The sequence below is a fragment of the Gobius niger genome (genome assembly GCF_951799975.1).
Source record: "Gobius niger genome assembly, chromosome: 13".
Taxonomy (NCBI): domain Eukaryota; kingdom Metazoa; phylum Chordata; class Actinopteri; order Gobiiformes; family Gobiidae; genus Gobius; species Gobius niger.
In genome coordinates this window covers 25,800,498-25,827,773 of record NC_136864.1, presented here as the reverse complement: position 1 = coordinate 25,827,773, position 27,276 = coordinate 25,800,498, and the positions used below count along the sequence as shown (strand labels likewise).

The 27,276-nt window shown below is 41.7% G+C and overlaps 2 protein-coding genes across 2 annotated transcripts; one reads left to right on the top strand and one right to left on the bottom strand.

Annotated features, from left to right (window-relative positions):
- The first annotated feature begins 7,530 nt into the window (after nucleotides 1–7,530).
- Nucleotides 7,531–12,965, top strand: usp14 (ubiquitin specific peptidase 14 (tRNA-guanine transglycosylase)). Its single transcript, XM_079569182.1, has 15 exons — nucleotides 7,531–7,682; nucleotides 8,505–8,650; nucleotides 10,207–10,239; nucleotides 10,445–10,549; nucleotides 10,707–10,869; nucleotides 10,937–11,067; nucleotides 11,138–11,218; nucleotides 11,293–11,375; nucleotides 11,505–11,619; nucleotides 11,691–11,756; nucleotides 11,839–11,931; nucleotides 12,038–12,166; nucleotides 12,254–12,314; nucleotides 12,391–12,498; nucleotides 12,584–12,965. Exons 1-15 carry the CDS (start codon nucleotides 7,667–7,669, stop codon nucleotides 12,730–12,732), a joined length of 1,479 nt encoding a protein of 492 aa, XP_079425308.1. The 5' UTR covers nucleotides 7,531–7,666; the 3' UTR covers nucleotides 12,733–12,965.
- Nucleotides 12,966–15,244: 2,279 nt separating this feature from the next.
- Nucleotides 15,245–26,466, bottom strand: thoc1 (THO complex 1). The gene is made up of 21 exons (XM_079569162.1): nucleotides 26,379–26,466; nucleotides 26,118–26,191; nucleotides 25,818–25,878; nucleotides 25,665–25,734; nucleotides 24,166–24,284; nucleotides 24,044–24,092; nucleotides 23,877–23,972; nucleotides 23,720–23,802; nucleotides 23,522–23,595; nucleotides 23,334–23,442; nucleotides 23,120–23,254; nucleotides 21,205–21,305; nucleotides 21,064–21,130; nucleotides 20,616–20,666; nucleotides 20,472–20,542; nucleotides 20,290–20,385; nucleotides 20,009–20,074; nucleotides 19,845–19,928; nucleotides 19,615–19,762; nucleotides 19,449–19,533; nucleotides 15,245–15,643 (listed from the first exon to the last, which is right to left on the bottom strand). The coding sequence occupies exons 1-21, from the start codon at nucleotides 26,424–26,426 to the stop codon at nucleotides 15,357–15,359; spliced, it is 1,974 nt and encodes a 657-aa protein (XP_079425288.1). The 5' UTR covers nucleotides 26,427–26,466; the 3' UTR covers nucleotides 15,245–15,356.
- Nucleotides 26,467–27,276: the final 810 nt, after the last annotated feature.

Genomic DNA, 27,276 nt, shown 5'->3' with positions numbered 1-27,276 from the left:
GTGTTCTGATTTGGTTGGTCTGCTGCCTCCTCTCTGTTTCCTCTTCTTTGCAGCAGAGCGGTTTGTGGCGAGGGGGCGTGGCCGACTCCTCCTGGCGCCGCAGATCAGCCTCAGTGTGATGTTCCTGGATGTCTCAGCACCAGTCTGCCAGATAACTCCGTCCTGGATCTCCTCGTCCAGCTCCCTGCCTCCACTGCCTGCTCCAAGTCTGTGAGAAAAATAAACTGTTAAACTTACCTCTGGCTTCTGTCTCTGCTTTAGGGTCCAATAGTTCAACTCAACATGTTATGATACTTTCTCTTAAAATATAAACATGAAAAACAATGAAAAAAAAGTACTACGTTAGAAAAATGGGGGAAAAATGCAAATAAATGTACAGACGATAAATATTGACCCAAAAAATGTATTGCTTATCTGTCATTTGTAACATAGGGCCTACAGCTTCACTGGACTCTCGCAACACACTTTCCATTGCTATCAAAGTGCACATATCAGGCATATTTCAGGATCATTAGTGATATTTTACGTTTGTAAAAATGTCTACTTTAGAGGAAGTGATTCATTATGACGTGTTTGTTTGAAAAGTTTTAAAAAATATCAGCTTTCAGAAATGAATCGAAGCATCAGAGAAAGATCAAATATTTGGACTCATTTCATATTTATTTCTTTATTTGGTCGGGACAGTGCACGTTAATGAACACACATGGGACACATGCATGTAAACGTGCCACACTGACCTTCACACTCTGACAACATCTACACTTAAGCTTCTATAAACTTCACAAACATACAATAACGAGTTTATTCAAAAACTAAAAGAAAAAACCTTCTGAGCAAATCTAATATGTCACAAAATGAAACATTAAAGGAACTTAACCTCATGTTTTAAACATTTAGGTCAGAATGTGATCACAGCCACAGAGTCACAATTACACGAACAAGAGAAAACACTTTGTGGGTTATTCAGATCCACAAATGTAAACTTCAGGCATCAGGCTGATCTTTTCACAAAGTTGTTTTGCTGGAAATATCTGACTGAATAATACATTTTACATGAATTTACAAAACATTTTCCCTCGATTGTATCAGTGATTCTAGAAGCCAGTGGCCCTGTGCCACAAAGCCACTGGGATGCACCGGTTTGGTAGAAGTTTCGGACGCGTGTTTGCTTCTTAAATGAGCCCAATACTCCAAATATGTGCAGCAAAATGTCCTTTATTTCCTCTTGTAACACGGTGAAAAGACTGTTTCTCCTCACAAGTGCAACAAATCACAGCCTGATTGCACCCTTTAAAAAGGCAGAGGTCACACCCTTCACCCAGTAGTGACACCTATAGGCCAGGTGGTACATTTTGGCCACTACAGTAATGTTCAGGAAAAAGTTCTAATTAACCTCTTAACTCCCACCTGAACGGATCCCATTTTCTCCTGCCCTAATCAAAAAGCTTCTTGGGGAAAAAGCACCAAAACAGCCACAAAAATGTGACGGGGGCGAGTAAGGGCGACTGAGGGTGAATGTCTTTATTTTTCTATGAAAACATAACTACATTTGTGTCTGTGTTGTTGTCAGTGATCTACAGCAGAAGTTCCACATTGATTTTTGTTCCTCTTCACCTTCAGCGTCGCCGTAACGTCGTCTGCGGAGAACTGACCGTTCTCGAGTCTCTGTCAACTAAGTTTTGACTTTTTATGTTTTTTTACGAGTCGTGACACAAGTGTTTACAGAAAGAGTTCATTCATAATAAAGCTCTGTGTTCCTTGTGTCGACTGATAAACGTTTTCTGACATGTTTGATTTTCTCATGACCTGACACTGTGGAGACGATTGTTGTTCAAATAAATGATTAAATCTGTCTTTAGCGTCGTCTCTTTATGTTTCCTTTGGTAGATTTACAATAAAACACGTTTATTTCCATCTATGTGTAGCTTCTGGCTGTACCGAGAGAGAGGGAAGCTGGTGCTTGTTTAGTCCTGGTTTATTGGATGCAGTTTTGAACGAGCGCTGCTGTAATGACATTAGTTCTGTTTCTCAGTTGCCTGTAGTGTGGACAGGGGCTTGGCACCACATTCTGGGCCCTGGGTACAAACTATCTTGGTGGACCCCCCCCATATGAAATACACTTTCCATATTCTATGTTCTTTGACCACACAACAGTGGTTTAGTGGTTCTGCAGTTCATTTATATTATATTAGAACTTATTATATATTATATTTATATTATATTAATATATAAATTACTGTGGATCATCAGGAAAAGGAAAAAGGAATACAACAGTGAAAAACTAAATGAGAACAAAAATAACGTAAAGGCTACATGGGGTATAATTAACAGTGTTGTAGGAAACAAAATCAAAAGTGCATACCCAAATTACTTTGTTAAAGAAAATATTGAAATATCCGAGGAGAAAAAAAAGTTCTGTAAATATTTTGCAAATGTAGGATCTACAATTGCAGAAAAAATACCCCAAATAATACACAAAACAGAAAATACAATCAGAGATAATGTAAACAGTATATTTATTGATCTGGGCCTGGAAACAAACGATCTGAGCGTCTGACGCCAATGCTGGACCTCTTTGACGCTCCCTCACAGTTCTGCTCGGCCCAACTGTTGGAATTGGTTCAAACATCAAATCAAACATCAATACAATAAAAAGAAGCTACATTGCAATGAGGCTCCTCATCTTGTTTTACAAATATTTCTTCAAAATCCAGATAGACGCGCGCGGAGTCACGTACGTGCGTCGATGCCATAGCAACGAGAGCGACTATTTAAAGAGCCACTTGACTACAATCTTTCTTTTCACTTCGACCCTCGACACGTGAGGTTTGTATCTTCATTTCTTATTAAGCTAATGTCAATTATTGGTCAAAAACACACTCAAAACACTTTCTAACACTTTCTAACTCTTTGTTTCTGTGCTTGTGCGTGTGTTTTTGCAGATTTACAAACTACTAAACTACAAAACTACTGAACGATGGCGCCTTCGCATCTGGAGTTGCGGTTCCCTCTCCTGGGTAAGTATCTTTACTATTTGCTCTTGTTTATCAGCAGATATCGCTAAAATAGCTGCAATGTTCAATGTTAGTAACAGTTGTGTCCGTGTGAGGCAATATGGGCCTTTTGCTAAGGCTTAAGCTGATGAAATGGCCACTTTTACATAGTTAGCAACTTTCACTCGACGATTTCTTTTTCGGGCCTGGTTATTACCTGATAAAAACGGCTTAAATGTATCAGTAGGAGTCCTAAGTTAAACGTTATCAAGGAATTTGTGGGAAAACTAAGGTAGTTTAGTTTCTGGACGTCTTGTTCTGGTCATAAGTGGTCAAGTTGACGAAATGGTTAGTTTTACAGGTAGCTAATAACTTTCACTCGACGATTACTTTTTTGGGCCTGGTTAATGCCTGATAAAAATGGCTTAAATCTGTGAGTAGGGGTCCTAAGTTAAACGTTATCAAGGAATTTGTTGGAAAACTAAGGTAGTTTAGTTTCTGGACGTCTTGTTCTGGTCAAAAGTGGTCAAGTTGATGAACTGGTCAAGTTTACAGCTACTACTTAGTTGGTAACTTTCACTCGATTACTTTTTTTCGGGTCTGGTTAAAACCTGATTAAAATGGCTTCACTTCATAAGTCGGAGTCTTACGTAAAACATTATCAAGGAATTTGTTGGAAAACAAAGAAAGTTTAGTTTCTGGGAGTCCACATTCATGGATGTTTTATGTCAGCTTTCCAGCCCAACTTTCTAAAGTGGCAGATTTGTTTCACAAATGCTTTGGCAAGTTTTAAAAAGCTGATCAATATTGCGTCAATTGACACTTGTGCATCTTTCGGTTTAGAGGCTCTGTCAGGGGCCCTGGGAACTTACGCAAAAGCCACACCAGACTGAGGTCAGTAATATTTAACTTACTTATTGTCATAGTTTTAATGTTTCTTTATTAAGAAATAATGTTTTCATATTTATTATTTTATTCTTAATTAGTTTTATTTTCACTTGATTTTATTCTATCTATTGTGTTTATTCCCATGTACTGTGGATTTGATGTGCAGCACTTTGGAAAGGCTTGTTTCTAACATGTGCTCTGTAAATAAAGTGGATAGGATTGAATGAATATGAATTGGTGAATAGTTCTGACATGTTCCTTTGATGTAATGCTCATGTTTGTGTGTTTCAGACCTTCTGTGGGACGCTCCGTTGGCCGACCTGTGGGAGGAGCCGGTGGACGCGGACGACCCGTGGGAGGACGACCAGGACAGCGATCCGTTTGAGGTAGATGGTTTTCCTTTGTTTTTTCCTCTGTCTTCTGATGAAGAGGAGGAGGAGGAAGACGAGGAAGACTCTGCGGACTCTGGCGAAGAGGAGGAAGACACGGACTCTGGCGACAGCAGTCTCTCGGAGGAAGAGGAAGGTGAAGAGGACGACCAGCGCTTTCCTCCAGAAGAGTTTTGGGCTGGCTGGCGGGCCCCTCCTGCTCAAGCTGTGGAGCCGGTGGGTCTTCCCCAGATCCCTGCCCCACAGCAGCGAGCAGAGAGCCCGTCTCCAGCCTTCAGCGCCCTGCAGAGGATGTTGGAGGAAGCGCTTCACCGTCAGGACCTCGGTCAGCTCTCTCCCCCTGCGCCCTCCTCTCCCGTCCTGGATGTGTCTTCAGACCCTGCTCTGGACTTTCTGCCCCTCGGCAGATCCAAGCGCAGCAGGGATGAAGATGACGAAGACGAGGACGACCACTTCAAGCGCCCGCGTCTTTCCTCCTAAGAAAACGTCCAGGGACTTCACCTGCGAGTTACTTGAACTAGTCCCACGTGCTCCAGGACCCAGAGTCGGACAAGGACTAAGTTTTAGCCTCCGAGCTTTGGACCTGGAAGCTTCATATCGGCCACTTTTACCACCTTCCTCATCGCCGCCTTATAACCTGTATATAGTCTTTACTTAGCTGTAGGTGTGTGAGCTTCAGAAACAAAAAGACAAAACTAATCTTTCTTGTAGTAGTAATAGTAGTATTTCTGTGTGTGTTTAAAGTAAAAAGACAAAAAAAAACTTTCTTGTAGTAGTAATAGTAGTATTTCTGTGTGTGTGTTAAAAGCAAAAAGACCAAAAAAAATCTTTCTTGTTGTTGTTGTAGCTTTGTTTCCAGTTTTATAAATCATTTAAAGGTAGGTGTGTGTGTTTTAAAAACTATATATTTCCAAAAAATGGTCCGTTCTACTTTTGGTCTTAGTCGTGGCTGTTTGTGCTTTAAGTGAAAAAGCCAAAGGTTTTAAGTCAGTGCGTTTGCACTTTTCCTACAGTTGTCGACGTGCGCCTTAACTAGTTCTACTCTGGGCATAGGAGGGTTAGACAGAATCGCCCCATAACCCGAGGGTTGCCGGTGCGACTCCTTCACTGTGCGTTTTGTGTAAATATTCCACTTCATGTCTATATTGGCCGTGTTTAAACTGAACGTTTGGATCAGGAGGTCTGGGTTTGTGGACGAGCTGGTCGGACAATCCCTGTTCTCCTGTTGTTGTTGTTGTTGTTGTTGTTGTTGTTGTTGTTGTTGTTGTTGTTGTTGTTGTTGTTGTTGTTGTTGTTGTTGTTGTTGTGGGGTAGCAGTGGCTCAGCTGGTAGAGTTTGACCTCTAACTCAAAGGTTGGTGGTTCGATCTCCTATACTGGCAGTGCACACTGTCATTGTGTCCTTGGGCAAGACACTTGACCCGCCTTGCCTCCAGTGTGGATGTGTGGGTGGACAGAGTGAATGGGTGAATGTCTGACTGCTGTACTGTAAGGTAAGTGTGTCTTTGGAGACACTGACTGTGATCAACTGTAACGCGGAGATTTGGGTTTGTCCATGAACTCATCAGTTTGTGGGACACTCCCTCCTTCCCCGTTTATCTTGTTTAAAATGTACTGTGTCATAAAAGGATTTGACTGGCCTCTTTGCACTTGATTTTGGTTTGTCAAAAATACAAAAACTATTTTAAAAGGTGTGAAACGTGTAGAGAAAGGGCTTATTATCGTTGATAAAAATAGAATCATAAAATGTTGTTTTAAAATCAAAACTGCTGCATGGTTTTCATCTAACGCTACAAGATTAAAGGGAAAAAAGAAGTGTATTTTCCTTGGTAGGGTGTGTGTGTTTTTGTTTTGTTTGTTTACAGGAAACATGGAGCCGTCCACATCCGGGAGTGAACATGGCACCAGCAGAGGGCGTCCTGACCCAACACCCCACCAACACAGCTCCAGAGGGACGTGGGACCTGTGATTTCTCAGGAGGAGCTGCTCTTGGTAAACGGTCTCGACTTAAAGCATGTAGCGCTTTGCATCAGGGAACCACTCACCCCTTTACACTCTCATTCATGCTCCGATGTGTGCAGGTACCGAGGCAAGGACCCAACCACAGTGTGCACCTGCAGGAGCCGGGATCCCAACCCCTGACCTTCTGATCATGGGACGACCCGCTGTCTTCCTCTCTTGTTGGAAGTGGCAGGTCACTGGAGTGCACAGAGTCCACAAAGAGGAGCTCCAGCTGAGGTGAGACGGTGCTGCAGCGGTGCCTCCTGACTGTGCAGCTCCATGGAGCACTTAGAGCAGTGATCAATAAACTGACAGAAACATGGTGGATTTGTGATGTCTTTTTTGTTCAGTTTATTTAGAAAGTTTTGGGAAGTTTGAATAATTGACCTTATTCTAAGAGCAGCATTGTAAACCGCACAGAGACGGCCGAGAAAGTTGTCAACACTAGCTTGTAAAGTGCACTTTAAGTGTAGGCCGTTATTATCATCGTTTTCTCAGCATTTGAGCTGGTTCGTTCACCAGGGGCCAACCAGGCCCCTCTGGTTTGACCTATTTTTATTATTATTATTACTATTAATGACAAAATATGTCAACGCAGTTTGCACCCTCTTACTTGAGTATACAGGCACATCAGCCAACAAACAAATATGGCTAATGAACATTCAACAAAGGTTTTAAAAGAGAGAATCACTATATCTTGAAAGGCACAGACCCCTTTCAAATCCCCAGATCCAATTCCAAAGCCATGGAAGGAACTGTGTCACAGTGACAGGAATTACGTTTATGGAAGAAAAGAAAAAAAAGGACATGACTTCAAGAAACACATAAAAGCTACATCGTCAAAACTGGTTTACTCAAAGATAAAAGGGACAAGAGATGGAAAACTGCAAAAAAAAACGTGGAATACTTGCCTATATATATATATATATATATATATATATATATATATATATATATATATATATATATATATATATATACATTTTTCATAAATCTATAACCAAAAAAAAAAGATCTATGATACAATTTACAAGCAATGTCTTTCTTCAAACTAAGTGGGAAGTGGCCATAGGTTTCCTGTACGCCTAAAAACATGTACAATAGTGTCCCGTTTCATTCCCTTGTGGAACTTTCCCGAGAAAAAAGCAAAGGACGAAACTGTAAGGATAGTATTTTCGCAGTACTTTTACATAGACGATGCAGAGAAACGCTCCGGAGCTGCAGGGTTGGCCAGGCTGAGCAGCAGACTCGGAGCGCATCGATAAGACCTTAGCGGCGTGTTGTTGTTGCAGCGTCATTCTGTTTGTTTGAATGGACTGGTAGCTCACTCTCCCTTCGCCACTGGACCTGAACTGTGCACAAAATCCAGAGTTTAGAGCCACACAGAGCCCTAAACATGCCGGTGTTTTCAGGTACGGCGTCGCTTTATCACGCTCCTTCATTCTGAACGGACGGGATCGCAGTGGATTGAAAGTTTCACGTGTTTTAGTGAGTCTGTAGCCGGAGTGGAGCGTCGGAGCTAAGCTAAGTAGCGTGACAAGCTGCTAGCATGCTAAGGGAGTACAGTGTGCCAGATTTTGTGCTACAGTTGAAGTTGTCACTCAGTTATCGTTCTCAATCGCATGTAATGAGTATGAATAAAAGGTGTGCATCATTGTCACTTGCACCGATGTCGAAAAAGTCATCAAACTTTGAGAGATACTGTTAGCCGCTTAAGTTGCTGCCATCAAGCTAGCATAAGTTTTAGCCTGGGAATATTAACCCCTGCGTGCTGGGAAATGTTAGTTATTGGTATTACACTGGTTTGCTGAGATAATATCTGTTTTGTTGCGACGTGTCTCGTATTATTTTGTTTTTAGTTACGTCCGCTCCTGCATGTAGGGAAACTGAAACTGCTTTGACAGCTCTAACGTGAACGCTAGGTGTTAGCATTAGCTAGCGTTAGCCACATGCGAAACTGTTGAAAAGCCTTTTCACACAAACTCATTCTAAATTCTACGTTTACTATGACTAAACCTCAACCTGGACCGTCTGCCATAGCGATTATTTATTCGTTATGTCACGCCAGAATTGTAGTAATAGCAGTATAGCTAAGTAGCTGTTTGTTAGCCTTATGGACCGTGCGGTAACTCGTCGTAGCGCAGAGGCTGGAGCGCGTATGACACAGCACCTTGGAGCAGGAGAAAGTTACGTTACGCCCCTCCATCACTGGTTATTGTGCTGTCCCCCTCCAGTGAATGTGAAATGGGGCAAAGAGAAGTTCGACGCGGTGGAGCTGAACACGGAGGAGCCGCCGGTGGTGTTCAAGGCTCAGCTCTTCGCTCTGACAGGAGTCGCTCCCGAGAGGCAGAAGGTGATGGTGAAGGGAGGCACTCTCAAGGTAAACAACAACAACAACAACAACAAGGGGGCTGATGGTGAGGAGTGTGGGTCATGTTAATCCTGGCAAACAACGGTCCATGTGCTGGGAGTCTCAGGAAGAGGATTGTGGAGACATTGATCAGTTTCTTTATTCCAAGAAGAAAAGCTAAATATGCAATGGCGTGCCTATGTTTTGGTCAATGCCCGTCTGTCTTTCTGTTTTTTTTTTCCTCTACCTGGTCAATGTCTGCCTTCCAAGTCCACCACACTACTTTCTGTTTGTTGGCAAGAGACTCTGGGATCGGCTTATCGTAGATTATATCTCCCACAAGACATACCGTATCTGTGTATTCCTCAGATTATTAGTCTTTTGATTTGCCAGAAGCCTTGGTGCCTTAGTTGGATTTTTCTTTTCAATTGTTGATTGATCTTTTTTACTGACACAAGGCACCATGTTTACTTTTGATATGGATGAACAATCAGAATCATCATCAATCAACAGCAGCGTTGGTGGGATTTATTATCTGTCCTGTGTTCATTGCATACATACATACAGATACATGCAACATTACAGACAACAGATATAGGTACATAGGGCTGCAACTAATGATTATTTCGCTATCGATTATTTTTACGTTTAATCGATTAATCGCTTGGCTGTAAATGGTGTAGGAAAATTTTATTTTTTCAATTTTATCACATTATAAGTGGCGCTTAAGTTGTGTTGATGGACTAAACTAAAGGGAAATGTTTTTTTGAAGGCTCTATAGGTAGCGTTCACGTGACATCACAACATTCTAAAGAGCCTATAGTTTAACATTGAGGTGGAGGTCAACTGACGGTAACTATGGTAACGGTGGTAACTGACAAAATGCATATTTTTATGTCTTTGTTTTTTGGCTCATATCTCAGTCATTACTGGAGGAATCCACATGAAACAAAAACTGTCACAAAGTTCACCGTCTCCTCTGTCAGCACATATGAACTAATGTACAATTATTATCTCTGAAAATTGTCAAAAAGTGGTGACAATATGCGAAAACATGACCATGATGTTGTCCAATAGAAAGGACTTTCAGACAAAAAAATAATATCACAGGTTTGTGAATCCGATCACGATCAAATACTGATGAGGAAAAACATTTGTCAATTTTCGTTTTGGAGATTTCTGCCAAAAACTGCATTTCTCCCATAGAGTTGCATTGGCCCTGCCCTCCATCTGACATTATGACATCATCACATTCGAAATCGTGAACGCTACCTATTAATGAAATTTACAATGTACAAAACACTACAGACCCTAAATATAAAATCAAAGTAGGTTTTCATGAAAAATACTACATTTTTTATGTCATTTTTGCTCCATTTTAGTTTGTGTGAACCAGAAAACGATGAATCGATTACTATAAAAGTTGATGACTATTTCAATAATCGATTAGTCGTCGATTAATCGATTAGCTGTTTCAGCCCTATAGGTACAGTTACTATAGGCAATGTGCTTTGTCCCTGATCTATTTACTTGTCATGCCTGTAGCTGTTTATTTGTAGTAAAATTGGATTGTCTTTTGTTTCTAGGACGACGAGTGGGGCAACATCAAAATCAAAAATGTAAGTCCAAAAAAAATCTCATCTTATAAAATATGTGCTCAGTGGTGAAGAATAGAAACTTGTGAAAGACAAGGCAAACTTCTGCGCTCTTTCTGCTTCTGCCCCTGTGACCTGGCAGTGGCTTGTTTTTTCTTTTCTTTCTTATTCTTTCGGTTGTTTTTCTTCTTGACTGTTATTATTTGTGTAATTGTGGAATCCGCCGCAGGGGATGACGCTGCTGATGATGGGCTCAGCCGAGGCTCTTCCTGAAGCTCCCGCTGATCGGCCCATGTTTGTGGAGGACATGACCGAGGAGCAGCTCGCCTCTGCGGTCAGTCTGCTGCCCACTGCCCCACACCACACGTCAACAGTCACATCACCATTTTTGTTGTTATAACTATTCTCTACACAAGCTGTTTTGTTGAAGGAGGAGAGCTGGATCAAGTCATAACCGGGATATTTGACACAAAGTTGATTTTCTTTTTCAGATGGAGTTGCCTTGCGGTCTCACAAACCTGGGCAACACTTGCTACATGAACGCCACAGTGCAGTGTTTGCGATCTGTGCCCGAGCTGAAGACTGCCCTCAGACGGTATGCAGGTGCTCTGCGATCTTCAGGGGCCAACGCGCCCTCAGAATACATCACAGCAGGTACAACGTCATCCTTTTCATTTGCTTAAAAACAAATAACTAAATCCCAACCTCTTCTCCTCAAAAGCCTTGCGTGACCTTTACGAGACGATGGAGAAGACCTCGTCCAGCCTGCCCCCCATCATCCTGCTGCAGTTCCTCCACATGGCTTTCCCGCAGTTCGCCGAGAAGGGAGACCAGGGCCAGTACATGCAGCAGGTCGAACACGCTCCATCAAATCTTGTTTTTGAAGTGAAATGCACTGGCGCTAACTTTGAGTCGCTTTTAGGACGCCAACGAGTGCTGGCTGCAGATGATGAGGGTCCTTCAGCAAAAGCTTGAGCCTTTAGATTCAGAGGCCCCCATGGAGGTGAGGCTCTTGCAGTAGCAAAACAATATAGCCTCTCTCTCTCATACTTACTTACTTGGGCTTGTTTTTTTAAGACGGAGTCCGGAAGTGGAGCCGCCTCCGCCTCGGCAACAAAGAATTTTATTGACCAGTATTTTGGTGTAGAGTTTGAAACTTCGTATCCTTTCACCGTATTGTGTTATTTGGGAATCACACTCTGTTATTCAAGATGTGAAACTATGCTTTTTTTTTAATGTGCGGGTGTTGCATTTATGAGGAGACTTATTTCTTTAACTTTGCTGCTCAGTATGAAATGCACAGAGTCTGAAGAAGAGGAGCCAATCAAGGGCAAAGAGAACCAGCTTCAACTCAGCTGCTTCATCAACCAGGAAGTCAAGTATCTGGCAACGGGGCTACGACTGGTACGTGCGCAGACATTGTCGGATGAATAGATTTTGCGTTAATTTACCAAAACCGTCCCTTTGTCCTCCAGAGGCTGCAGGAGGAAATCACAAAAATGTCTCCAACCCTTGAAAGAAACGCACTGTACATAAAATCTGTAAGTCTTCCCATTCATTCTCAATGCTTAAAATGGCTTCTGTCATTTCTTCACGCTGTAATATTTCTGTTCTTCTTTACAGTCTAAACTCGGCCGACTTCCTGCCTACTTGACGGTTCAGATGGTTCGCTTTTTCTACAAAGAGAAGGAGTCGGTGAATGCCAAAGTCCTTAAGGTTTGCCTCGTCGTCGTGTTGTTATACTTTTCAAAGGTCATTCCCGTCGAAAGAGAACGCCTAAAAATTACAGTTCTCGCTTTTTTTTTTTTTTTTTTTCCGAAAGGATGTCAAGTTCCCGCTGATGCTTGACGTCTACGAGCTGTGCACCTCGGAGCTCCAAGAGAAAATGCTCTCCATCAGATCCAGGTTTAAGGAGATGGAGGACAAGAAGCTTGAGAAACAGCAGCAAAAGGTCGCTCCCGAACTTCGAACGGTATTAAAAAAAAAATCGCTAGGCTTTGACAGTGTTCATGTTTTGGGTGTTTTTGTGTCTCAAAAGGTGTTAAAGAAAGCAGATGCCAAAAAAGAAGTGAAATATGAGCCTTTTTCTTTCTCTGATGGTATGTGGTGATGGTAAATGAAATATAAAGAATGTATGAATGTGAATAAAAATGAAATGTGCCGATTTTGCGACAGATGTGGGATCAAACAACAGCGGTTACTACGACCTGCAGGCCGTGCTCACTCACCAGGGCCGCTCCAGCTCCTCTGGCCACTATGTGGGATGGGTCAAGAGGAAAGAAGGTAATAAAAGTCGAGGAGTCAAAATTGGTCGCACTTTCCTTCCGCTCCAGCGACACGAATGACCGTCTCCGCTCTTTCCCTTCAGATGAGTGGGTGAAGTTCGACGACGACAAGGTGAGCGTGGTGTCTCCGGAGGACATCCTGCGCCTGTCGGGGGGCGGAGACTGGCACATAGCGTACGTTCTACTGTACGGCCCGCGGCGACTAGAGATAATGGAGGCGCAGGAGCAGTAGTTGTTTATACAAAGACCACATCCAACTCATCCATCGATCGCCATCTCTCAAGCACTGTCTGCAAAAACACGTGCAATAAAACCAGTGTCTTTAACCTCTTTAACCCCCACCGGAGCCGAGCACACGTTCTCCAGTTTGGCCTTACCCAAATCGAAAAGCTGCCTTGAAGAAAAGCATCGAAATTGTAGGAAAAAACGATAAGGAAACGCAATTTAAAAAAAAAGCGTCCATGATTGAAGTGCAAAAAAAAGTGACAAAAATTGTGGGGGAAAGAGTCACAAAAGAGCGTCAAAATGGAGTCAAGAACCAGAAGGAAAAAGCTACCAAAAAGTGACAAAAAAACAAACAAAATAGCAACAAAAAAAAGCAAAAAAATAACACAAAAGTGGCAAAAATTGGGGAGAATAAAGTTTTCAAAAGTACAATAAAAAAGTGACAAATGTGACGCAATTAAAAATAAAAAAGTAATGAAAAATGAAAAAGATGGTGACAACACGGCAACACCGGCCTATAGGTTGTAAGCCATAGCCAGTCGAGAAGCTTTTAGATTTGGGTAAAGCTGAATGGTTGAAAATGCACTCAGTTAAGGCGGGTGGCAAGAGATTAAATTTATTACTTTCATTTTGATAATTTTTGTTTTTTTGTTTCTTTGTAACCAACACAAAATGCTTGTGAAAGGAATTGTCAAATGTTGTTAAATATTAAACCATTGTGGGCTTTGACAAAACGGAGGCACCTCCTGGACTGTAGCCTTTACGAAGGGTTTTAAGTCTCTCTTTGCAATTTCATTAAATGTTTTATACACATGTATCCTGTGGAAGCCTTTGATTAAGAAGACCACGTCACAAAGCGGCATCGAAACAACCGCCTGGACGGCATTTCGGCACCGCACGGACCGGCCCCCCGTAAACACTCGATCTAAGGGTTCAAATGAATTGACTGATGTTCTTTCTGCCAAATCTTCACTGCTGTGTTTCGATGAAGTGTGTGAAGGGCTGGTTCAGAGCAGGTGCCTTGATGGAACTGCACACAAATAAAAGCTTCAGTATTTAATGCACTTTTTATTTTCTCTTTTCAAACCGTGAGATGATTATTTCGGTCTTCACCACAAACCCCCCTTGTGTTGTCAAGACGCTGAGTGAGTGGTGGTTGTAAAGTGCAGACTGTCGAGCCCACTTTCTTTGATCCCACAAGGTTTGTTCTGTAGCTACAAAGCACCTTGACCCCATTTACCTTCAGGTCTGAGGTGGGGTTCAGTGGGCTGCAACCTTAGCACAATCCACTGTCTAGGGTGAGCTGTGTTGACTAGTCTTGCTATTTTAGGGTGATTAATGCCATGTATGATGGGTCCTGGTTGGTGGTGACAGAAGTCCAATGGGTAGGAAGCATTGTCGTGAAATATACCAAAGTTATGAGTTTGTATCCCTCACGCACATACAGACACCCAGTGCATCAAATAGGGGTGATTAAAACTTTGGAATATTTTTAAAAGACAAATCTCACAGCCCAGACTTGAACCCATGTCCTCTCGGCAGGAGGAAAAACTTTGAAATGCTCTGCAACTTAACCACAGGAACAGAAGCACACTTTGAATATTATGAGTTAATTTAACGTACTTTTACCACACTTAACCGGTGGTGGTGGCAGTAGTTCAGGGGTGTAGGAGGCTGGGTTGGGAAGCTGAAGGTTCTGGACTAGGCTGAAAGGTTTATCGATTTTTCTTCTGTCTCTAGTATGAGTGACAGATGTTCACTAATCAAATTGTGGAGCCTCTGATCTCTGGTTCAGCTGCAACAGATAAAAATCTGCTTTATGGAAACTCAGACAAACTTATCTTAAGTGTTGAGACACTCTGCGATTCAATCCCGGACTTATTTTAGTCACGTTGCTGTCCCCCAGAGCTACTCTGAATGTCGGGGGGGAAAGGTGGAAGCCAAACTTTCTTTCAGCAGAGGGCGCTGCCACATAAAACCAAATGTTTTTGAGAGTAGATTGTGTATTGTTCTAATGTGACAAATTTGACAGTACAAAAGAAACTTCCTTCACTCGTCATTTTAGCAGTTTATGCTTTAAAATGTGCCATGTGTGAAAATCGTGATATTAGTTAAAAAAAACAACAACCTTGTGCTCCAACAGGCGATGTTCTAGACCAGGACACACGCAGCCCCTGTCCTCCCTGTGACTGCGGGTCCAAACCAGCTGCACACAGCAGGGTCCCTGTGAATCCACAACCTAGATGCCTTCCTCCCGCGAGCACATAAGAAAAGATCCTAGTTTTATTTTATTTATGTCTTTTTAGTATGTCCTCTATCTGGAAGCCATTAAACCACAGTGAGGTCCATATTTTAGCCAAGGAGAAAAGGTATTATGAAGAGTTAATCATGCCATCTTTGTTTCTAAAAAGAAAGAGCCCATTATTTGAACTGAAATAGGTTCAGAGTTCACCCTCCCAGCACAGCTATGATGAGCCTTTGTAATGCTAACTAATCAAAAATCTTTCAATTGCAGATAATTACAAAAAAAACATTTATTGTACATCCTTAACAGGAAAACATGGGTTGAAACTTAAAACTACATAGAAAACGTATACAACAGTGTTTTGATAAGACGTTGCTTCCCTAAATCTAAGCTTCCGTGAGTCCGTCTGCGATGTGTGAGAAGCCCGCGGCGTTGAGAGCTGTGACCAGGCTCTCCACCGTGGCCTGCGTGCCCTCGCGGTCCTGCCACGACACCAGCAGCAGTTTGGCGCGCATCTCCATGTCCTCGCTGTCCGCCTCGATCTCCCGCAGCTCGGACGCCTTCATGTCCAGCTGCGAGGCCAGGGTCTTCCACTGGACGCCGAGCTTCGCCGCCACGTCGTCCATCTGCTGGTTGGACACCAGTTTGTTCTGGATGCCCTGCACGCTCGGACCTGCGCAGACACGAGGGGCAACAGTGTAAGGATTCTAACGAAATCTGAACAAACCTCTGACTCATGCTTTGCTCACACGCTACACAACAAGAAGACCATGTCACTGAGATGAGCTGATAGACAATGGTCCACACCATAATCATTCTGAACATAACGCAAAGTACAGATAATATACAAACACATAGACACAAACAACTGACTCACTGATAGGCAGTCAGCCTCTCTGCGTAGAGAAGTGCAAGACTAGGATAAAAGGCGACTGTCAACGGAATTCTGGACTTCACTTCTTCTCTTTCTCTGAAGTCACCAGCTGGTTATACAACTTTGTAACTAGGAACAATGGCAATAAAAGCCTTATCTTTGAGACGACTTCTATCTCCAGTGTATGCTTTGGCTATATCCAAAAACTGTTCTCGCGTGATACAAAAGAACCAGATCCTAACAATTGGTGCCGTGACCCGGATATCTTCGCGAGAGTAGAGGATCGCTCTTATTTTTTGAAAATATTTATTGTACTTTTTTTTTTTCGTCAGTGCTAAGACAGGCCAAATAGGACGTGGGAGCCGCAGCCTGAGCACGTGGCCACTCAAAGGGGAAAGGCGCCACAGAACAAGGTAAGCAGAAAACCTTTTCTAAATTTCTGCCACGCTCTCGCGTGATATTTCCTTATATTTGAGTGGCCTCGCTCTTAAGGTTTGGTACTTCCCTATTTAAATTTTGACATACACTGATCAAAGGCAAGAGAAAGTGAAAAGATTTTTGCCGTTCCTTCTTACAAGGATTCATTTATTTAGGTAGAAATCCGCAGGGGTCAGGGACCACTATATAAACTTGCGGCGGCTGGTCAAGGACCCGGTCAAGGACCGCAAAAAAGTCGTTACTTAGATAGAAATCCGCAGGGGTCAGGGACCACTATATAAACTTGCGGCGGCTGGTCAAGGACCCGGTCAGGGACCGAAAAAAAGTCGTTACTTAGATAGAAATCCGCAGGGGTCAGGGACCACTATATAAACTTGCGGCGGCTGGTCAAGGACCCGGTCAGGGACTGAAAAAAAGTCGTTACTTACGCGAAATCCGCAGGGGTCAGGGACCACTATATAAACTTGCGGCGGTCACGGACCGTAAAAAGCGGGCTGGTCAGGGACCCGGTCAAGGACCGAAAAAAAGCCACAGGCCTGAGTTTCTAAAAAAAGCGCGCAAAGAAAGACAAAAAAATAAATAAATACAAAAATATTAAATAAAAATGTTGTTCCGTGCGCAAACACGTCGAGAAAACTAGGTAAACTAGAAAAAATGAAAAAAAAAAAATACAAAAATACAAACAAAAAAAAATACAAAAATACAAAAATATAAAATAAAAATGTTGTTCCGTGCGCAAACACGTTGAGAAAACTAGGTAAACTACAAAAAATGTTAATAAAAATAAAAAAGTAATAAACAAATAAAAATAAATAATTGTGATTGGTCATGAAACAAGAATCACAGGCAATTGCTTACTTTAAATGTGAACAGGGGGACAGTCTAAATTAAACAGGGGGTATGTGCATAAACTAAAACTTAAATGGCTAACTGCACTATAGTGCTATGTGGAATGAGATCTCACCCTGTGGAGGCCTGTGGATTTAAGCTCCATGAGGATCTCACAGGTCAAAAAGGCCATGTCCTCTGAATGTAGGGCCAAGTGACAAAACAATATTGTTGAAAGAGCAACACTAGTAAATAATTGAATATATGAGAATACTAAACTCTGCTGTTAAGTTTTTATCCCAAGGTGCACAGGAAACGCTTGTCGAGGAACCCAAGTACAGGGTCCTGGAGTAAATACAGGAAGGAGACTCGGGGATGAGAAGATTGAACAGCCGGAGGTGGTAAGAGCCTCTTGATTATGATTTTGTATTTTAAAATTTAGTACTTATGATATACTTGGTTTTCTTGTGGGGAGGTTGTTTCAGTTTAGCCTTGTGTGTGCTGTTCATTGCAGATTGTTTGGGTCATAGGGGAATGTTTGGGGCTCTGTTCATGGGACTGTTGGGCCTGGAGTGTGGTTTGGCCTTGGTGGTGGTTTCTTGCTTAGCAGTTTTCAAAAACATTTTTTTTCTTTTTTCTTTGGATTAAACTTTGGAAGAAAGGGGACTATATTGGGTATTAATTTAGTTAAAATAACAAATAATAGTAATTGTCTCGTATTTCTGGGGATTGACCATAAGACAGATACATTTTTTGATTGGGATAAGAATTGACAATACATGTTTTTGAACTGAATTGAATTAAAAAAGGCCATAGACACAGTCATTTATAAAAGTATAGAAGACAAACCCCAAATTTACCAGGTAAGACAATTGGAAAATAACAAAGGTAGACATGGGGGTGAGGGAGAGTAGGGTAACTTCCCCATTTTCCCCCCCCTCATTCTGTTACAGATATTGGTGAGATGGAGATCATGAGGCTGGAATTCTTGGACGTGAAAGTCTAGGGTCTACATTACTGATACACAATGTTGCTAAAGTTAATCACACATGATAACGCTGTGCTTTGCTAGAAATAGTTGTAGGGTTGCTTAATTAGATTATTGGGAGGTACACGATGTTTAGTAATAAAAATAATACACTATGTGCTTTGCAAAAAAAAAAAAAAAAAAAACACGCTACATGCTGGCATTGACTGGAACTGAAAGGGTGGCAGAGCTGATTTGGAGGTGGTCAGCATCACGTTAAAGCCACGCCTAGCTATGGAGGTGAAGGTGGAATGTCACTATACATAGGATCACACACAACACAAGCTGAAATTTAGTTAGTTTAGAGTTAATTAAAGGCTAATTTAGACTGTTTAGTTTTAAAATTTTAATATTATACTTACTCTTAGGGAGTAAGTAACAGGGGGATTGTAAGGATTCTAACGAAATCTGAACAAACCTCTGACTCATGCTTTGCTCACACGCTACACAACAAGAAGACCATGTCACTGAGATGAGCTGATAGACAATGGTCCACACCATAATCATTCTGAACATAACGCAAAGTACAGATAATATACAAACACATAGACACAAACAACTGACTCACTGATAGGCAGTCAGCCTCTCTGCGTAGAGAAGTGCAAGACTAGGATAAAAGGCGACTGTCAACGGAATTCTGGACTTCACTTCTTCTCTTTCTCTGAAGTCACCAGCTGGTTATACAACTTTGTAACTAGGAACAATGGCAATAAAAGCCTTATCTTTGAGACGACTTCTATCTCCAGTGTATGCTTTGGCTATATCCAAAAACTGTTCTCGCGTGATACAAAAGAACCAGATCCTAACAACAGTCAGGGCTGAGGGACACAAGGCAGCGTCTGGGACAGGTATGCTATAATCAGAAGGTCACTGCAGGGATAAAAGGGGGAACTATATTGTAAGGCGTAGTAATACCAGGAGTAGTTTGGCATCTGCACAGTAAAGTGAAGATTACTGCGCGGATTTCAAACTACTTTTATCCGCTTAGAAAATCCACATTGTTTAATTGTTTAATTTTGTGTAATTATACTTTGTAGTGTAACACTTCACGTGACCATATTTAAATAGGGAAAACGTGGAAGAGCTTGGTAGCTTCTATCTTGACCTGTTTTGGAGCTATAGAGGAGAGAGGGAGAGGCGAAATGCTAACGCCGTCTGCGCTGTGTTTACGTGACTGAAGGCACGGGTGAAGATCAGACAGGTCCTTAAGAACTCGTCAAAGCTCAGGTAAGAACATATGTAAAAACGGTGGCCTATTCCTTTAAGAATGCATAGTTCAACGCTGATGATTGGTAACTATACAAAACGTACTGTCATTGCTCTCTTTGAGAAGATTGTCTCCGTTGTCGTCATCGTCCTCTTCTCCCGTCTTGATTTCCTCTGAGGGGATGTCCTTCTGTGTTACGAAATGTGCAGAGTGTCTGAGGACTATCCAGACCAGAACAACAGATGGAAACAAAGCTGGGGGCGAGCTTACCGGCAGTTCCTTGGCCAGTTTGGTGACCATACTGTCCAGGTAGTCCGCCAGGCTCTTGTACTTCTGATTTGTCGGCTGGAAGAAATGTGGACTTATCCTGGACAGCAGCCGCAGAGCTCGCCAGCCATAGTTAGGATTACGCACAACCCTAAAAACAAAACAAAAATCACACAAGCCATTACTAAAATTCAGTCATGAAAAGAGAAATCCACTGTTATTAAAGCACTGACTTGTATTCCTCCTCCACCATGTTCACCGGGTCGGCTTGTTCAATGGCTTCCGTGAAGAACTCGTCCAACGAAGGCATGAACTCCCTGAAATCACACACGCCCGGGTTGATTTAGGAGCAGATTCAAGTCAGAAACGCCCATTTATGGACAGGTCAGAGGCTTACCTGGACTCGGACTTGCAGGCCTCCATGTTGTCCGGGTTCAGATTCCATAGTCGGGTCAACTCATCACTGACAAGACAAAAAATATTTGGATATTCAGTATTTCTGATTAGGGCAGAGCTTAAACCAAGAGATGCTTTTTAATAGGGTAAAACACAAAATATCTTAAAATAATCATCATAATAATCACATTTTGCTGGATTGATAAAAAAAATGTTAGTCCTGAGCTTGACTTCATGTGGGCGGGGCCTTAAAATGCCGACTTCTTTCAATCGTGAACCTACTTCCCCATGAAGATCTTGCGGTCCGGGCCTTTTCCGAGGAAGTCCTCTGGGGCGGCTCTCTTTCTGCTGGGCCTCTTGGGTTTATCGTCCACCGCCCTGCGCAACATTTGGACACGTGTTACACCAGTTTTTTTTTTAACACGTTTTATTTCGTGAAAGCTCAAAACAGACGGCGGTGATACCTCTCTTTGACGAAGCTCGGACAGCCCTCGTTTTTCCACGAGTTCCAGTTTTCCTCGTCGTTGAGCATGTGCTGTCGGACGAGGCGTTCAGTTAGCACGGCAAGTCTCAAAATCCGGTATGGAGAAAGAGGGATATTCGCTTACCTCCACCATTGTGGCAAACTTGTCTCCGTCTGGGGGAATCTCCTTTATCAACTGAGAGAAACCACAACAACAGCACATCAGAGAGTGTTCGAAGAGTATAAAAACAGAGGAGTTTGGGGTCACCATTCACGACCAAATTACTAAAACAAAGGCTCGACATTTTAGCTTCCCTCATATGACATTTTTGTACATTTTTATTGTTCACTTTCTTCCTGTGTCATGAGTTTCAATGTTTGTCATCATTCCAATGTATATTAAAGAGGGAAGTGCGCACTCTACTTGCCTGAAGTATAACTGCATTTTATCATATCGTTAAACATAGGGATATTATTTGGATACGAATGTTATTTCAAGTAATAATTGAAAATAAAGTAGTTGTAAAAGCCTGAATAAAGCGTGATGTAGGAGCTTTGATCAAGAACTGGTTTTGGGAAAGTGTTATTCTGACCTGGTAAACTAGCTTAGTCGTGTCTTCGATCCATGTGGCTTGGTCGTCATTAAGGGAACAACTGGAGCTGCATGATCAGAAAGAAATTCTATGTTTTAACAAACGAAAAGAAGTGCAAGTACAATCTTTAGGCTTCTTCACCTTTTGAACTTGACCTGTCCCTTGAGGTACTGGAAGAGTATGAGGTACTGCAGTAGAATGTGCCGCCTGAAGTTGCTGTCGCTGAGCTGGAGGTCCATCAGCTGCGCAAAAAAGCAAAAAAATACATGGTGAAAATCATTAAAGGACCTATAACTGACATTTCTTGTTGTTGTCGGGAAACATTATTTTTGCCACATGAAAATGCTTTGTAAAAATAGTCATTTGTGAAGAAATGCATTGTGTTATGACTGGTTGATGTTGTGTATGGCTGGCCCAAAGAGTCAATATGTGACAAAAAGGGGTTTACCGTTTCGTCACATATTGACATTGAGTTTAGCGCCTTTAAGTCAGGGGTGTCCAAACTTTTTTTTCCTGTGGGGCCGCATACTGAAGCGTACACAGGGTGAAGGGCCATAGATCGGTGGTTAGTGCCGCAAAACCTTCATGCCAGCTCTGTCTCACAGTAAAAGGTTAGTTGTTTGGTTAGAATTGTGTAGAATTATTCCATTTCAAATAAAAAGGTCCATCTCTGATGTTGTGTCCTTCAGCAAGAAGGCAGAGGGCCACCAAAAATTGTCCTGAGGGCCGCATTTGGCCCCCGGGCCGCACTTTGGACACCCCTGCTTTAAGTAATCCTTTTTAAGACATCTAATACTGCCAGATGTATAGAACTGCCATTGCCATAATATTGCCACATTATAACAGAAATTGTCACAAAATCAATATTTCAAAACAAGACGTTTATTAAAGGGTATTGTGCTTTGTGCTTGATTTAGTAATAATCTCACACAGTATCACTTTGTTAGTGTAAGACACTGGGGAAAATTAAACGATCACTCAAGTGCGAGTAGGTCGAAGTATGTTTTTGATGAGAGAACATTGTAACATGGTAAAAAGCCCCCCCAAAAATACATTTAGCAAACCCCCCTGCCTTTAAATTACATTTTTAATTTATTTTAAGAGACAATGCATTTCAATGACCTGCAATATGTAAATTTAGCCATTTTATCCTAATTTTTTTTACTGCCCCACCAACAGTAAAGCCCACAATTCTGAGCTGTTCTCCTCTGGCCATGCTGAAACTGTAAACCACAACTGTAAACTGAAAGTTAGTTTTTTTTAATAAGTTATTCTCACAGCTGCCAGCAGGAGGAGCCCTAGGCAAACTCTTCAACGGCTAAAGAATCTGTATTTCATCAATACTATTATACTTATTCTTTTTCATTGTAAGGTAAAATATGTTTACGTGATTTCATATTAGGTATTTTAATAATGCAAAACAGGCCATTTATTAAAGAGGGGGTATTATGCTTTTTTCAATCACATAGCACCAGTCTACATCACACTACAATGATGACCAAACCTTCTGTTGGTCTGTAAATGCAGTAAATTAGAATAACTGCCTTGTATAAAATGTCTCTCTCAAAATGGCTGTAGTGAATGTCTTGAAATAGGCCTCTGTCTCTTTAAGAACCTCTGAGCCTTTCCGACACGCCCCCTCCACACGCTGTCTGTGGCATCAGTGGGGAGGGGGTTCGGCTGAGGGGCAGTGGTTGGTTACTCGGCTGGTGACGAAAGCTTGGAGGCGTCTCCAGGAGGTGGGGGCGTTCCTAGGAGGACTCAGGCAAACCTATCCCTAAAATGGCCGCCATCAGAGTTTTTACAGATTACTCAAAAATACGTGAATGTGCCAAGGCAACACTTCAGGCATGTTTTTAATGAGGGAATGACATAATAACATGATGTCAAGCTTGAAAAAGTCGATTTTGCATAATACCCCCCCTTTAAGTAATTTAGAACAAATCAAGTCCCTTAGATTAAACTGAAAGCTTTCCATCTATTTTACAAACAGTTTAAAGGGAAGCAAAAAGAAGCCACTGCAATATTTTTGCAATGTCTTCATGCACCTGCTTACCTTTTCACTTGTGAGGAATTTGGCGAAGTAGACGTGCTCTCCGCTGGACGACCTCAGCTCCTCCATTTTCCTCTTGGACGCCTGCATGTCGTCCAGCTTGAAGCTCTTAAAGACTCCCAGCGTGTCGTCTGAGTACTGGGCGGGAAGAAATCATTCCTACAAGCTGCTTCTATTCGACAAAATTCAACACTTTCGACCTTCTGCTGCTTCTTACCTTCACGAACGTCATCCAAGAGAACTTATCGTAGCACTGCATGGGGTTCCTGAAGTAGTCCTGCAGAGTCCAAAACTTCCTGTAGAGCGTGTAGTCGATGGGGATAGAGCTGCGACAAAGAAGAGCAACATTTAGGAACTCGCGTAGATCATGGCACAACCTTGAGGAGTCGTTTTTGTTTTTTTTACCATGGAGCTGGGCCCTCTTCCTCCCCCATTTCCCCTTCCTCTACCTCCATCCCTTCACCCTTCTCTTCTGTGTGCTGTGAGGAAAAAAACAAATCATCATGTGTTTGCGACTATTATGCATAAAACACAACTCACAAATCTAGTCATAATCGCAAAACTCATCAGAAAAAAAATGCTAATATCCCGCTTTTCACCCACCTTTGGGCCGAGAGTGCTTTCTTGTTCATTCTTGTTGAAAACTGTGATGTTTTCGAGATTAAACTGGCTCTGAAGATTAAGACCTAGACCCGACAGAAAATAAAGACGTTACACTTTTCTTTGCACGTGTGTCAATGCATCGAAAACTGATTCTTACCTGATTTTTCCGACAGAGGGAAAAGCCGAGCCAAGAAGAGCTGGATGCGTCCGCAGAAAACCGTGTTCTGGGATTTGGACAGCCTCCGCAAAAGGTCTGCACATGTTTAACGCCAAGTTTAAAACAGCGGAGGATGTGCATGACTTAGGTTTGGGTGATTTTCTTACCGTTGCACATTCTTAATAGGTAGTTTTTCCCGGCTGTGTAAAAGGTGTTCTGGGAAAAGAAAGTCCTGATGTTCAGTGATGTGATTGCCAAAACACTCGACTGGGAGGTTTTATTGACTGACCGATTTCCAGGTGGACACGTTCTCCTCCACGAAGGTGAAGATTTTGTCGCACTGGTCCAGGGGGAGGCAGTCTAGCACGTCTCCCAGCAGGATGAAGGGCATGGTGGCCGAGCTGATACCTGGGGATACAGCGACAATCTCAGGCTTTCTAAGGCGAAACACGGCAGGTCAGACACAGTGGTCAGTGTTGATTTTTAGCTAGTTTTCTCCCTGAGCGTCTTGATTTTAATGTCAGGGTGAAAAAATAAAGCCCAAACTCAACCTTTGCGATGCTTAATTTATGACATTTTGCCGGTAATTTCACAGGAATAACTACAGGCGCTCCGTCATCTTTCATATTGGCATGTTTGGTATCAACTAAGGTGACAGTGATGATGCTGTAATTCAAATATGGTCTTTTCCTTCCTGGGACACAGCAAATGTCTAGATTCTGTTATATCAAAATGAGCTTTTCTTTACACTCTTGAAAGAATATCCCCACTTGTGGACTCAAATTATCCAGTCTTGTACCTTAGAGTATATTCGACATTTTTTTCCTAAATGATTTCAAATATTTACTTCCTATTCTAGATTGATGAGTTTTGAACAACCACTGTATTAATAGCTTATTCAAAAAATTTGACAACATCCCAACTGGAAAAAATCTCTTTTTGATATAACCCCTTAACTCCCACCTGAACCGATTACATTTTCTCCAGTTTGGCTTTACCCCAGTCCAAAAGCTTCAGGAAAAAAGCTGTGAAAATAGCAACAAAACTGAGACGAAAACAATAATGCAAATGTGACAAAAAAGTGACGAAAAATTGACAAAAAAGTGGCAAAAATGTCAGAAGAAATTGACAAAAAAACGACAAAAATGTGATATTACAAAATAATGACAAAAAAGTTAAAAAAATTAGTTGAATACCCAACAAAAAAATGATGGGAAAAAAATCTGATGACGTGAGGAAAAAGATCCTCGGTTCAGGCGGGAGTTAAGAGGTTAACAACAAAATAAACCCAGAAATTTAAACCTAGCTGTATCCATTATTCAGAAAGTATAGGCTATTTTAAAGCATATAATGCCGTCTTTTTACATAAAATCCATAACTGACTCAAGAAAGGAAATCTTATTTGTATTGTTTCATTTAGCAATTCCTATTTTATTCGATTTCCATATGCTGTTTACTGAGTACTACCAATTGACTGAGCATAACTTCAAATCATAACAATGAAGCAACTTCCTGTTTCGATCCAGCACACCAAAATAAAAGCACGCAGCTCGTCGCATTGATTAGTCCTGCAGGTACTTGCAACATTTCAAGAATATAATTAAATAAACACATTTTAAGTGTTTTGTCTGTTAACAGTTAGGCAGAAAGAAAGTTGAACTAATGAATAAGATGGCGCTTTTATTTTGCTGGATCTAAACAAAAAAACAATACAAGATCGAGATCCCGTATTCCCAAACAATAAAGTGGAGCTTTCAATGAGGCAAAAACAAACAGCACCAGTCTTACCTTCTGTTACTGCGTCAATGCTCAGGTCAATGAGAGCCAAGTACTCGTTTACATTTGTTTTCACTTCATTCTGTAATAAAAGGCGACGGTTAATTTTCACTCAATGTCGAAACACAAAGGATGAAATACAAGAAAGACCATTTCGACACTTACAATCTGCTCCCCGAGCACACATCGGAGAGCCTGGTCAAGGGTCGTCTTCTTTTCTGTTTCACTGCAACAGATGTAAAGTAGATTAATGATAATAACAAATATATACATCTTACAGTTTACACTTCCAGCCTTCTTTACATTGCATTATTCATCCACACAAATGTAACATATTTATCCAAAACAGACAATGAAAACACAACCACAGACAACACGAAGTAGAATTGCAAGTATCAATCCTTAACAGAGAAGTTCCAGTACGTAAATCACTGCACCAGGTAGAGTCAAGCAAATGCCACTTACTTGCCGATCATCTGGTTAAAAGTGTTGGTTAAAGGTTTGCAGCTCTTGCCAGCCAGAGCATGTTTAGCAGACGCCTGGAAAATATAGACAAAACAGTGAGATTTAGCCTTTAGCTCTCGCATGCTAACGGCTAACGACAACAAATGTGCGCAAACTAAACACGCATCCGTCAAATAAACCACTCTGACAACAGCGCCTGGGCCTGGGTTACTGCTTTTATGAAAGAGAACAAGTGAGGCATATAAATGTAATCCTAAATACCACAAATTTGTCTTTAGCCTCGCCAAAAATGAACAAGGAGGGCGACATCTTTTACAACCGGATGTGCTCTGGCGGAAGTGGGTTGCCAGGTCGGGGGAACGGTTTCCAGGGTCGTTCCGTACACAAACATGGATGTGCTAAAAATAAAGAACATAAATAATAGTTTCATGGGCCGGAATGGAAGAAGAAGAAGAAAATAACAGACTGGGCAAAATGTTGTGTCATATTTATGAAGCGCGGTTTCAAACAGACTAAAAAGATCACATTTACGGAGTTGGAGAGGGCTTCACATTTAAGCTGGAAGTTGTTGTTTTTTTCCCTGTGTGGAAACCTTTATAAAAAAAATGTAACTCAAAAAAATAAAATATCATAGATCTGAAAAGCGAAAAGTTTTGTGTTGATGTGAAGGAGCGCCGTTGGTTGTAAGAGTGCAAGTCGAAGTTTGACCAAAAGATGGCATTGTTGTCCACTATTGGAGTTACTATTCCTTCTGCTCTTCTTTCGCAAAGTACCCAGTGCAAATCCTTTTTGTCGTTTTATTTCAAAGTTCAACTTCAAATGGTATTTGGATTGTAAATACCATTAAATTATCTGAACAAGATCTTTATAAACCAGGTCTATGAGCTGCATGGATTTAAAGGGGCATTATGCAACTTTTTGTGCAAAAGAAACAAGTTGATATTTGTGCGTCTTTGACCTTGTAGTGAGCCAGCACATGAGCACATTACTTTCGATCCCGGTGGTCTCTACAACGCTCCAGGAAAATAAAATAAATTGTAGGTTTTCTGGTGAGAGTCGTCGTGCAGCAGGGTTAACCTTACAAACAATTGATCCTGGAGCGTCCTAGAGACCACTGTGATCGGAACTAAAGACGCCATGCTGACCACTCGTACAGCCA

Coding starts and splice junctions, on each gene's coding strand:
- usp14 (XM_079569182.1), top strand. Junction 11,932..12,037: donor TGAATGCCAAAGTCCTTAAG/GTTTGCCTCGTC, acceptor TTTTTCCGAAAG/GATGTCAAGTTCCCGCTGAT. Junction 12,167..12,253: donor TTGAGAAACAGCAGCAAAAG/GTCGCTCCCGAA, acceptor GTGTCTCAAAAG/GTGTTAAAGAAAGCAGATGC.
- thoc1 (XM_079569162.1), bottom strand. CDS start 26,426: ATGTCGCCCTCCTTGTTCATTTTTGGCGAGGCTAAAGACAAATTTGTG. Junction 21,306..23,119: donor AATTCCTCACAAGTGAAAAG/GTAAGCAGGTGC, acceptor TTTTTTGCGCAG/CTGATGGACCTCCAGCTCAG. Junction 21,131..21,204: donor GGACAGGTCAAGTTCAAAAG/GTGAAGAAGCCT, acceptor CTGATCATGCAG/CTCCAGTTGTTCCCTTAATG.